The 13344-nt window shown below is 36.8% G+C and overlaps 1 protein-coding gene across 3 annotated transcripts in view; it reads right to left on the reverse strand.

Annotated features, from left to right (window-relative positions):
* Positions 1–13344, reverse strand: part of Nt5dc1 (5'-nucleotidase domain containing 1) — a 125513-nt gene that overhangs the window by 16678 nt on the left and 95491 nt on the right. For all 3 annotated transcript variants that reach the window (XR_011707711.1, XM_071613102.1, XM_071613101.1), the window contains exons 7-8: positions 8566–8740; positions 6647–6744 (exon numbers count right to left, since the gene is read on the reverse strand). Coding sequence is in view for 2 of the 3 variants with exons in the window: in XM_071613102.1 (XP_071469203.1) it covers positions 6647–6744; positions 8566–8740 (273 nt within the window). In the remaining variant the exon portion in view is untranslated. The remainder of the gene's footprint in view (positions 1–6646; positions 6745–8565; positions 8741–13344) is intronic.

The following is a 13344-nucleotide window of genomic DNA, read 5'->3' on the forward strand; positions in this document are numbered from 1 at the left end:
TTCTTTTGATTTGAAGATTACTGAGTCTCAACATTTGAGAAAATATAATTCTATAGATTTTGCTTTATTTTCTTTTGAAATTAGGAAAAAAGAGCATGCTAAGAAGGGAGGGGGATTCATTGTATGGTTATAAGTACTTTAGGTTTCATGGGGTGTGCAGAATATGGAGAACACAAGGCTTATGTTATGTAGGTCAAGGAAATGTGAAGCACAGCTGCTATCTTCAGGACTCACATCCCAGTGAGGAAATTCCCCAGATAACTTCCCCTTTATAACCAAGTGAAAGGCACCAACAAACACAGAGAGGAAATGACTGCCTGGAGCCAGAGGAAGGAAGTACAGAAAGGAGGTTGTTGGTGCTTGCCTCCAAGCAGGGGTAGAAAGTCATCAGATAGAGGAGAGGGAGGAATTCCATATTTATCCTTGTTCTTCAAATAATATAGAAAGCTAGATTCTTAACTGATCTTCTGACCAGTAGCATCTGCCTTACTATAATATTTATTTAGAAATGAGGAATTTTAGGCTTCACTAGGACCTACTGAATCAGAATCTCCATTCTAACAAAATCCCTGGGTGATTTATATATATATATATATATATATATATATATATATATATATATATATATATATATATATATACACTAAAATCTCAGCAACATGGACAGAGAACAGCAGGAGCAAAAACATGCTGAATAAAGAATAATAAAAGGTAATCATTCCAACAGGGGTGGAATAATGGGCACCTGTAGTGAAAAACAGACTGAGGAGGATGAAAAGAATTTAGCAAGGAGATTGCAGAATTAGTTTTAGGATGCTATACCGAATGGAAAGTTAATGAGATTCTGTGTGCACATGATTAAATATACTTTTTTTGCCTAACACTTATAAGTGAATTCCATAAAAGATACTGAAAAAGTAAAAAGTAAGTGACAAAGGCATGTCCATGTTAATAAAAGGTATTTGAAGAGAGGTGGGGAGGAGTTACAAGGCCCAGTGGAAAGAAAGAGGAGGGCAGAGATGAGAGATTTCAAAGGTAGATTAAACAGGTCTGAAGTCCAGCATACTGGATGTGAAAGAATAAAGATTTAACGGATGGTTAGGTGAGTATGATAAGGCACAAAGGTGACCAGTATGCCTGGCTGCATTTGGTTTCCAGATGAAAGGAGATTATCACAGTTGATTTCAGAACACTGAGCGGAGCTTTCTGATGTGCAGGAGAAAACACTGAGATTCAAGACAGGAAGTCTCAGCTAGGGAAAGATCCAGGTGGGGTGGGGGTGGGGGTGGGGGTTTGGAATGTGGATGACAGCTGAGGCCAAGGGACAGCACAGTGGCTCATGACTCCCACAATGGCGGGGAGTGGGGTGGCAGCCTTGGGGACAGGGCAGTGAACAAGACAGACACGATACCTTTCCCCAGTAGAAGTATAATCTTGCCAGGCAGAGATCCTCCCCTTACCCCAAACCTTAGTACTGGAGAGGGCAGAGGTCTCACAGTGCACGCAGCAGGGAACAGGGAGGGTCTTAAGGGTCAACAGGGATGTGGCTAATGGAGGATCTGAGTCTTCACCCGCCTGGCCACCAGCTCTTCCCTGGTCACCATGACAACCACTGATATTACGCATGTGGAGCTCATGAAGGACACATTGTGCAAGGTGATTGGCTCACTGCACCTTATATCCCAGCATGCTTACCAGCCTGGATTTTATCCCTCTGACTTTAACCATTTGCAAGGACGGTTTAATTTACACACCACTGGAGTTTATAGCTTTGGGCAGAGGAGACTTGCTTTCACAATAACTGCCACACAGATGGCTTCAGGGCTACAAGGCAGGATGGAGGCTGGGACTGATAACCCAGACATGATGTAATACTGTACCAATTCATACAGGAGATGATAAAGGCAGTGTTAGTGATGATAAACCTGAGAGGACAGAAAGGGGAGATGTGAAGGGGAAAGAGGAACTGGAAGATGACTCATTAAGATCTGTGGTTGGAAAAGTTACTAATGAAATCAGGGAATGAAATCAGAAGAGCATGCTAAGAAGGGAGGGGGATTCAGCGTAAGGTTTTAAGTGCTTCAGCTTTCCTGCGACTTGAGCTCTGGGGTGTGGAGAATATAGAGGACAGAAGTAGGCATGTGCAGATCAGGGAAAAGTGAAGCAGAGAGGTAAGGAATTGAGAGTCATTAGTGAACAGATGATAGTTAAAACCATCTGAGTGGTAGAAAGCTAAAGTAACAACAGAAAAAAGGAGAGCCACACACAGAATGCTGGGAATAATTAACATTTAAAGAGAAAGGGAAGGGAAACCAGTAGTGTAAACCTAGATCAAGTAGTTAAGAGACAGGTGAGAATCAATCATCAGCAAAATAAACACCACAACCAAACATAATGAACTAGAGATTTTTTTTTTTTTTTTTAATATAAGCAGCACCATCCTCTAATAATTGCTCTGGCAATCTTCTTTGTGCTCTAAAAGGGAAACAACTATTTTGTATTAAATCTAAATCCTATGTTTAATTATATCTTCCTTTTAAATATTTTAAATTGGAAGTCCAGAAAATCAAGGCTCAAAAGAATACAAGACAGAGCTGGCATTGTATTCAGTGGTGGAGCGCTTGCCTCGCATGTGATAGGCACTGGGTTCAAAAAAAGAATATAAGACATCTTCTAGGACCTCCTGGATGTGGGGGGGCGGGGGAAAGCTTTTCTAAACTCTGTACATAAAACATGAGGTCCCATATATTCTGAGGTCCCGAAGCCATTTTATAGTGGTCATAACTGGGAACAGTAAAAAGACTTTGAGTTCTACCTTATCAATCCTGACTTTTCATTTCTCAAACAGCAAAATAAAAACTTATAAAAACTTGGCTTTTATAAGATTTTCTGGATATGACCCAAATCAGAGGCAACAAATCCAAAAATAGACCTAAAGAGATTACATCATATTAAAAAGCCTCTGCACAGCAAAGGAGATGATAGAGTGAAAAGACAATGTAGGGAATGGGAAAATATATTTGTAAAGCCACATATCAGATAATGGATTATATCCAAAATATATAAGAAGTAAAACAGTTCAATAGAAAACAAATAACAAAATAAAAATGGGCAAAGAATTCAAATAGACATTTCTCTGAAGAAGATAAAATGGACATGTATAATATCAAAAAATGTTCAACATCACTAAACATTCGAAATACAAATTAAAACACAATGAGATATCACCTCCTTTCTGTTAGAATGACTTATTTAAAAAAAAAAAGATGAAAAATAACACACATTAGCCAGAATGTGGAAAAAATGGAAAACTTGCATATTGTTAGATGTTGGGTGAAATAAAATTAGTACAGTCATTATGGAAAATAGTGTAAAGGTATCTCCAAAAATTAAAAATTGGGCTGGGGGGAGAGCTCAGTGGTAGAATATATGCCTACATATGCGAAGCTCTGGGTTCAACCCCTAGCACCATCAAAATAAAATTTAAAATAAATAAATAGTTACAGAACTACTGTATAATCCAGCAGCCCCAATACTGAGTATACATCCATTGGATATGAAATTAGCATACTGAAGAGCTATCTGCATTCCTATGTTCATTACAGCATTATTTATAATAGTCAAGACATAAAGTCAACCTAAATGTCTCTCAAGAGGACTAAAGAATAAAGAAGATGTGGTACACACAGTCATCCCTCAGTTTAATGGAGGACTGGTCCCAGGACCACCCACAGAAGTTCCTTCTATAAAAATTGCGTATTTGCATATAACCTATGCACATCTTCCCATATATTTAAAATCACCTCTGGTTTATTTATAACATCTAATAAATGTAAATGCTATGTGAATAGTTGTTATCCTGTATTTTTTAGGCAATGACAAAAATCTGCATTGTCTGTACAGATGAAATGTTTTTGAATATTTTTGATCTGCAACTGGTTATATCTGAACATGCAGAGGATCAACTGTATACATAATGAAATACTATTTGGCTTTAAAAAATAAAAAGAAATCTTGTTTTTTTGTGTGAAAACACAAATAAACTGGTAGGACATCTTGTTAAGTGGAATAAGCCAAACACAGAAAGACAAATACTACATAATCTCACACATGGAATATAAAAAAGCTGAATTTACATAAATAGCAAGAACAGTGGTCACTAGAGGCAGGGAAGTGGTAGGGCTGCAGAAATGTGGTCAAAAGACACAAAATTTTAGTTGGATGGCAGGGAAAAGTTCAAGATAGTTATGGTACATCATTAGTTAATAACAATGTATTCTATATTTGAAAATTACTAAGAGAATAGATTTTAAGTGTTCTTATCACACACAAAAATGGTAAGTGTGTGGGCTAATGTATATTGTTAAATAGCTTGATTTAGCCATTTCACAATACATACATATGTCAAAACATCATGCTGCCCATGGTAACTATGCAAATTTTACTTGTCAGTAAATTAATAAGATACAAATTACATTTAAAGAAAGTGGAATTCAAATTAAAAAAAAAATAAATTTTGCTGTCCCAAGCTAAACCACCAAAATCTCACCTGGGACACTGTAATTGCTTGGTCTTCCTCTTTCTCTCCATCTTTCCTGGCAACCAACAGATTCTCCATCCAGCAGCCAAAGTGACATCTTATCACTCTCCTGCCTCAAACAACTGAGTAGCTACAGATTGCTTCCACAGCCTCTGAGGCTGCCTGCCTCCTTAACTTCATCATCTCCCTTCCCATAACTGTGTGCCAGAATGACATGCTGCCTCTTTGTCACTGAAATACAACAAAACTATTCTCCTAGTAGGCCTGTGCATTTGTTTGTTCCACTGCCAGGAACCCCCTTCCTCTGCTCTTCTTATTACTTGCCTCTCAGGACCCACCTTGAACATCACCTTACCTCATCTTTTTGGACATGCCTTCACTGGTCAACCATTAAACCCATCAGGTAGTTTTTACCTTCACAACACTAACCAGAGTCTGTAGTTATCCCTCACACTTGCTGAGGTGTTATGTGCTTCCACACCCATGTGGTTCACTGAGGGTCCCTCATACTTGACACTTGCTACACTAAACCTAACTTGGCTTTTACTGTTCATGAGCCACTACTGAGAGAGTACTGAGCTACTGTCAATCCAGTGGCACTGAACAGGCTTTGGAATAGCAGAGTAGCAGTTCTAAGTAAATACTCTTGTATTGGTTTGTTAAATAACAACACTGGGTGTATGTGACTCATGTGAATACTTCTTTGGGGGATTTTAAATTTCGTTTCAAAATAGTATAGTACGTAGCCAGGGGAAAGTAAAGAGAAATGTATATTACAGATCACTCCAACACAGCCTAGGTTGTTTATATAATGCCAAGTATATGAACAAAAGTTAAACATTTATGCTTTTATGTATTTTGCGTATTTTATACATATATCTTCATTTTTATATGATTTTAAACAGATCTCTACACAGGTCTAAAAATTTATTTGTTAAGGATTTTATATACATTTATATGTATTTATAACCATTTACTGTGTTTCAACTTCCAAGCATTCCTGGGCTTCTTTAGATATCTCCTAAGAGAATCTCTCTCTCTCTCTCTCTCTCACACACACACACACACACACACACACACATTTAGTAGATGGACACACTACCTTTCTTTTATTTATTTGTATGTGGTGCTGAGGAGCAAACCTAGTGCCACACACATGCCAGGCAAGCACTCTATCACTGAGCTACAACTCCAGCCCTCCTAAGAGAATTTCTGAATGAGCCTCAAATGTTAATATAATACTGGGTTTAACTGACATATACAAAAGACACCAGACATAACAAATAAGCTTCCTGTCTTTCACTCTCCCAAGCCTATAACTCCTCTATCCCTGATCAGGTTCTGCTTTTATTCACTTACATACTTATTCAAGAAGTGTTTGGAGAGCACCTATCATGAGTTTCTCACTCTGCTGTTTTCATTCCTTTTTAACTGCAAATTTTGTTTGTTCTTTTCATTCAACCTCCTTTATCAGCCTCTTTACATGTATGACAATTGTTTTTTGTGGTGGTGGGGGGCATGGGGATTGAACCCAGGGGTGCTTAACCACTGAACCATATCCCCAGGCTTTTTATTTTTTATCTTGAGACAAGTTCTCACTAAATCGCTTAGGGCCTAAGTTACTGAGGCTGGCCTTGAACTTGCGATCCTCCTGTCTCAGCCTCCTGGAGTCCCTGGGATTTCAGGCATACATCACTGTGCCTGGCTACAAGTATGACAATTTTAACTACTCTTCCTTGAATATCCTGTCCTTTCCCCAGAGAGAATACTGTGTTTTTATGATCCTCAGGGATTCTGCAAGCACTTTTGTTCTAAAAAATAATCCATTCTGACTTATTATAATTAATTCTTTCCAATATTTATTGAGATGTTTAACGGGCCCTAAAAATTAAGGTGAAACCCTTGACCATCATTTTTAAAATCAAGGAGACAATAACATGTAAACAAATGAGTTAAGTGGTAAATTTAAATACAAACACAGGTTTATTACCTTCTCTCTCCCCCAAGAGGGGAAAGAAGATGTGGTATTACATCTGACACAGTAATCTGCATGTGGTTGTTAGTCAGCAGGTATACAGAACAGGAAAGGAACAAAACATAACTTACTGAGTGTGCGGAAAGGCCTCTGACTTGGTGAATGGGAGAAGAAACCAGGCTTCAATGCATTCGTAATCACAATGTCGAAAAGGTCTTCAAAATCATTCCTACAAAGCAAAGTTTTCATTAACTTATTTTAAGAAATTAGAAAAGGTGCATAGAAAGCAGAACTTAACCTCAGCCCATCTATTTATCACTGCATCATTTCTTATCTTTTGGTCAACTTTTATGCCTGTAATCCCAGTGGCCCAGGAGGCTGAGGCAGGAGGATTACAAGTCTGAAGCCAGCCTCAGCAATTTAGAGAGGCACTAAGCAACTTATACCCTATCTCAAAATAAAAAATAAAAAGAGCTAGAGATGTGACTCAGTGGTAAAGCACCCCTGGGTTCAATCCCTGGTACATCCCCTACTCAAAAAAGCAGCAGCACATTGACTCTAGGCACAGAGCTGGCTTTCTCCTGGTGGTAATATTACACGGTAAATTCAATAGTTTCTAAGAGCTAGAAACTGGGAGAGACATTTTAAAATTTGGGGACTGAAATAATTTTGTTTGTTATATGGGTCTTAAAGAAACTAGCATTATAGCAAATCCAGTGACATTTCTCAGAGTACTCAAACCATTAAGAAGATATTTTATTTTGAAAATCAGTGTAGGCTTATAATATAGCAATTCTTAGAAGGCAACAATTAGTGACTTTAAATATGTATTTAGTATCATATTAAGGATTATTTGGAATGGCAAAGGAAAAAAGTCCTTCTCCCTGACACTGGAGAAACAATATTTCCCCAATATTCCAGAATATTTTTACAACCCCAAACTGTGATAAATAGAAATAAAGATGAGAAGAAAAATTTGGGTTGTCTGTGCTAGTGAAAAAGGAGTTATAAGTCCTGACTGTTTATTCTGAAGCAAGTCCCGCTACCAGAGCAGCAAATGTCTCCCCTGGAGGCACCTTACAAGGCCTCCAGGACTTCAGCCTCAATTCAATTAAAGGATCTCAGCCTGCATATATTTCAGAAAGCAGATCTACTTGCAGATAAGTACACCACAGAATACACTGAACACGGAAATTCTGAGACTAAAAAATGTTGGTGGAGTCAGCTTGGAGGCTAAAACTTGCTCCACACACAGCAATTCTATGGGCTGAAATTTGAGGAGACTTTAGGGGAAATCTAACAGGCCACTGTAGAATCAAGCTCTGGGATATTTCCTTTTTGTTTTATTTTTCTTACAAGAATAACAATAAGTTAAGTATTAACAATTATTGAAACTTTACCAACTACTCTGCCTAATAATTATCCTGTAGTATGCTATTTAAACATCCCCTCACACCTAGGAGGTATTATTGTCCCATTTTTAAAATGACAAAATTATGACTTAAAAGTGGTTACAAAATCCTGCCCCAGGTCACACAGTCAGTTGCAAAGCAGGGCTTGAACCCGCATCTGTTTTATTTTAAAGTCTATTGCATTTATACTGCCTTGATTTTCACGGGTATCACTTCCATCCCTGGCAGTGGTGAATGGTATATGGCTCCATACTGAAATGGAGACAGAGGGGCTGTACTCCAGGAAAATGTCAGGAGTGTATTCTACAACTCAGAGTCTCTCAGTAATCATCCAAAGTTGAGAAATGAAATGCAGGGAAGACCAAAGGACCTTCCCCAAACTCTAAAGCCCAGATCATATGTTAGCTAAAAACATACTGGCCCCAGTTAATATTACTTTGCTAAAATGTATCAGGGGTAGGTTGCTATCAACAAATATTGAGGTATGTTATGAGAAAAAAATTATACTTGTCACTCAGCACTATTTAATATTTAATATAATAATATAGGTATAGTCCAACTCTTTTAAAAAGACACTGGTCTGGTTTGCTATCAATTTTATAAGACAATGAAAGTGGAATGACTCATTACTTACTTACCCAAGGATATATTCGCAGAGAAGTCTACAGTAATCACTGTGAGAACTGGTAATTAACAAAAGAATTTTCCCAGCATTCTTTAGCTGTCGAAGCCATTTTCTTACAGATTCAGGACAACTGTGTAAATATTTGCCTGGATCTCTCTTTATTTCTGGAAAATATAGTCCAGAGTTTTCTGAAAAATAAAAACACCAAGATTTCTTTTTAAAAATATTTTGACTAAGCATATTCTCTAACTAAACTCTTTCAAAACTATAAAATTAGAAGAATAAAAACTAGATTCAAACACTCTAGCAATAATGCCAATACTAACTACTTTCTAAAAGTGTTTTTTTGTTCTTTACTTTAAAAAATGATGGTTGAAAACCAGCCTCAGCAACTTAGTGAGTTCCTAAACAAGTTAGTGAGAGACCCTGTTTCAAAATAAAAATAAACAGGGCTGGGGATATGACTCACTGATTAAGCACCCCTGGGTTCAATCCCTGGTACCAAAAAAAAAAAAAGATGGTTGATAATGTCAGTTGATCATATTGGTTGAATATTAGATGAGAATAAACTGTTGAAACAGTGAATACAATATCATCAACATTTCCAATTGGTATTTGGACACCAATTGATTAATAAATATTCTTTTTCAGAGGCACAGTAGGTTTGTTTTTGTTTTGTTTAATTTTTCTAATGGAACACTTACCACACATGAGAGCCAATTTACAGCCTCTGAGAGGCACTGTGATGTCAAAAGGAAAAAAAAAAAAAAACTGGACCAAATAAGCCAGAGAAAGCCAGAAGTCCTAGAGCTGATGGAGAATACTGAAAGATTTGAGTCACTGAACTGGGACCGCTGCCTCTGCCCTGCTGGGTCTCTCATAAGTCTACAGTTTTAGGCTAGGCTCTAAAGTGGACAGATGGAGGCAATATCTCTAGGTGTCGTGGTTAGACCATCCCTAGTACTTGACGCAGTGCCTCAAAAGCTGTGCATACAGCAGATAAGTTCAGATTTGGCTGAGATGCTTCTAGATTCACATGGTATTTTAGAAACACTGTTCTTTGAGCATGATAGTACTAATAAGCAGAGAAAGAGAATCCAAGTCCTTACTTTCTTTAACTGCTAGGAAAAGGACACAGGAAGTGATAAAACAATGGGTGAATGTGCTTGTACTGAATGACACACTGTAATAAGTACACATGAACTACACCTGCAACCTTAACAGTGTGGTACACTTGAAATAATGGAAAAGAAGGTTATATTACAAGAATGTCAGGACAGAAGAGTCTCTAAGTGAAATAAATAAGCAAAAAGAAAAAAGCAGAGATAGTAAATAATTTGTGGCCTGCCTACCCAAGTATATTCCCCCTCTTCTTTGCTAGAGAGTGCTCAGGTTTGTTTGAGGTTTCCTCCTCCTCTCGGGGCTATGTGTGTGCCCAGGGAGGATCTGGGTCTCTATCAGTCTACACTCATAATGGTAACTCCCTCCACCCACCAGCAAATTGTTTGAGAAGGTAAAGGGGACCCAAGCATGGCCAATCAGAGCAGAACACTTTTGGGTGGCCCCTGGAGTAATATACATCACCAATACACGGGTGAATCTTCCTCTTCTAGGACTGGATTTTTGCTACAATTTTAAGTTCTACCTAGAACTGCAACAGCTATTTTCAACACAAAGCACAAGTCCACCATACCAGGGATGACAGAGTAGAAATACGAATGGCAACCTGGGCTCTGTTGATATTGTGGGTCTCAAATTAAGCCACTGAACCAACTACCACTGGAAGTACCACTCAACCTCTGGGGATGGTTTCTGGTCATGTGAAACCACTCAATTTAATACACCAACTATTTGTAGCCTAAAACATCTTGATTAAGAAAATAATACATTGAAAGAATATTATAACCAGAACTCCCACCCTCCCCCTAAAAACCCACCTTAACAAACAGGCAAATATAACAATATGAGAATAATATTCAAATATCAGAAGTCTAAGAACAAAACCAGTTTGTGCCCTCCTGTATTCTGTCCTACAGGTACATTTGTGAGCAATTCTCTAGGCTCTCCTAATTTTCCGGAAACCCTGCAATGGCCCTTACAAAAGTTAAAATATATTTTGCTTTTAAGCAAAAAACAAAAGGCATTAAGAAAAGGCCAACTTAAGAAGAATATGTTAAAATGAAATGGCTGAGAACAGTTTGATGAGTGGGTGATTATCAATCATAATAAAATCAAAGAATTTATTATACCTAAGAGAGTCATACGTGAAATTATTTGACTCAGAAAAACAGATTTGGTAGCAAAAGGAATTTTATAGGTTGAATAACAAAAGATTTATAGTGGGAGGGCTGTGGCTGTGGCTCAGTAGTAGAGTGCCTGCCTAGCATGTGTGAGGCACTGGGTTTGACCCTCAGCACCACATAAAAATAATTAAACAAAATAAAGCCACTGTGTCCATCTACCAAAAAATTAAAAATAAAAAATTATAGTGTGTAATGACAAACATATTTATAGACTTTAATACTTGTGTACTCAGAAAACAAATGTTTACTGTTATTTTTTTCTAAGATATATGTGCTTAGTGCCATCTAGTGATCAAAATATAAATTACGATTGAAAAGCAACTTGGCTGAGCATGGTGCCATACACCTGTAATCCCAGCTACTGGGGAGGCTAAGGCAGGAATCTCGCTCACAAGTTAGAAGCCAACCTGTGCAACTTAGTGAGACCTGTCTCAAAATGAAAAATAAAAAAGGGCTGGGTATGTAGCTCAGTGGAAGAGTGCCCTTGGGTTCAATCCAGTACTTGGGGGGGGGGGGGGAAAGCAACTGTTAATATTTCTAAATGAATAAAATGAAGCATATACACTTAATTTAAATTTCTCACCTAGATTAATTTTATCTCTTAATAGACCTAATTTAAAAGAGAAAATATAATAATCTAATTAGAAAATTATACTCTGAAATAATATTGGAATTGTCTTTATTTTGTTCACAAGACACTGAAGAGAACAAGTACAAATGGATACCAATGGTAGATTAGGAGCTGCTACTACAAAAAATCACTGGCTGTCACTGGCAAACATCTTTTTGTCCCTTTGTAACCTCAAATTATTAAGGTTTAAGAGATATAATTACACAAGTACACATTCATCTTTTTTAAAAAAATAAATAAAACTAGTAAATGAAAGGGAAAAAAGTTAAATATACTAACTGAATTATAATTTTTATTAAATATTTTCCCCAAAGAGACTGGAAAGTCTTATAGGTAAGGAATACATTTTTCTGCTTGCGTGGAACAGGCATTCAATGCATGAATCCCTGCATTAGTCAGGAGCAGAAATACAAACACTTATGTTTATTTATATTCAAAGTAATTATATGATTTGTAATACATACTCCAACAGTGACAAAAATTATATTATTCATACACTATCAAAATCACCCAAAATACCCTTCCATTATTGCACTCTTATAAAAAATGTTTAATTATGATACTAACAGATAAATACTGATTAGACAAGATAGAATTTAGACCTAAGGTGGTAAGAAATGGTGTTGTTTGTTCTTAACTCACAAAGTAGCCTGTGTTTTCACTCCAAAAGGCATTCTACTTCATGATCCTTTTATGTAACTCATTTTCCAGGCCTTTCCACCCCTCTTATATCCTCAGATGCTGGTATTTTTTTGTGTGTCCCAATGAGATTAAGGGTAATTGTTTTAAAAAGCTGGTTCTAAAGAAAAAAGCGTTTTAGCTCTCTTATGTTAGAAATTTGGTTATTACAACACTGTCATGGAAATAAAAATGTTGCAGAAGTCTGATGTTGCAGAAGTCTGATGTGTATATAAAATGCCAGCATCAATCATACAGGATTTAGGGACCTCTGGTGGTTTTAAATAAAAAAGAGCATTAAATTGGATATTAGATATTAGAAATACTTCCTTATTTTTATAATACCACATCACTATTTCTGTCCTCACTGAATAAGGAAGCATTTTTCTTGTTAACTGTACCACTACTTTTCCTGTAATCTGCTTGTTTTCAAAACTGTGGTCCAAAGGAGTGGAGATGCTGGGATGCTAACATCTCCACTGTCAGCATCCAGCTAAGGTCTGCCGCTATTTCCACTACAGAACATCATTTAGGAGATTTAAATATTTACAGCATTTCCCAGTTATATAAGAACATGCTAGTAAACAGATAAAGTGTTTAGCTATGAATTATTTAAATGTGCTTGCTGTAAGGATGATCCAATTTTCTAATAAAAAGTAAAATTCTTTCTTGGCTAAGACTGAAATGTTTTTTCAAGAATTAAAGACATAAATTTCTTTTGTTTATGGGGGCAAAGAATGAAATTAAAATTTAATATTAAAACATTTCCTGTTTATGTTTCTATATGATTTATATCAATCTAATATTTTATTTGTCAAAATAGAAATCTCAAATAGTTAAAGTGAAAATTTATATGTTAAATATAATGGTTGAACTAGAGAAATGAAATATATAATTTATTGAAAAACATAATTTATAAAATTTACCTTTTACCAGTATCTGTCTTCTATCTCTGTGATTTAATTCACGTACTTGGATCCTTCCCTAAAGATCCTGATTTAGTGGGTCTAGACTAGGACCACAATACTGTTGCTTTTTAAAAATCTCTCCAAGTATTTCTAATATGACATTGTGATTAAGAATTATTGCTCTAAGCTAGGCGCTATGGCTATGCCTGTAATCCCGCCAGCTTGGAAGGCTGAGGTAGGAGGATTGCAAGTTCAAAGCCAGCCTCAGAAAA

This window comes from Marmota flaviventris, chromosome 6 (genome assembly GCF_047511675.1).
Source record: "Marmota flaviventris isolate mMarFla1 chromosome 6, mMarFla1.hap1, whole genome shotgun sequence".
Taxonomy (NCBI): domain Eukaryota; kingdom Metazoa; phylum Chordata; class Mammalia; order Rodentia; family Sciuridae; genus Marmota; species Marmota flaviventris.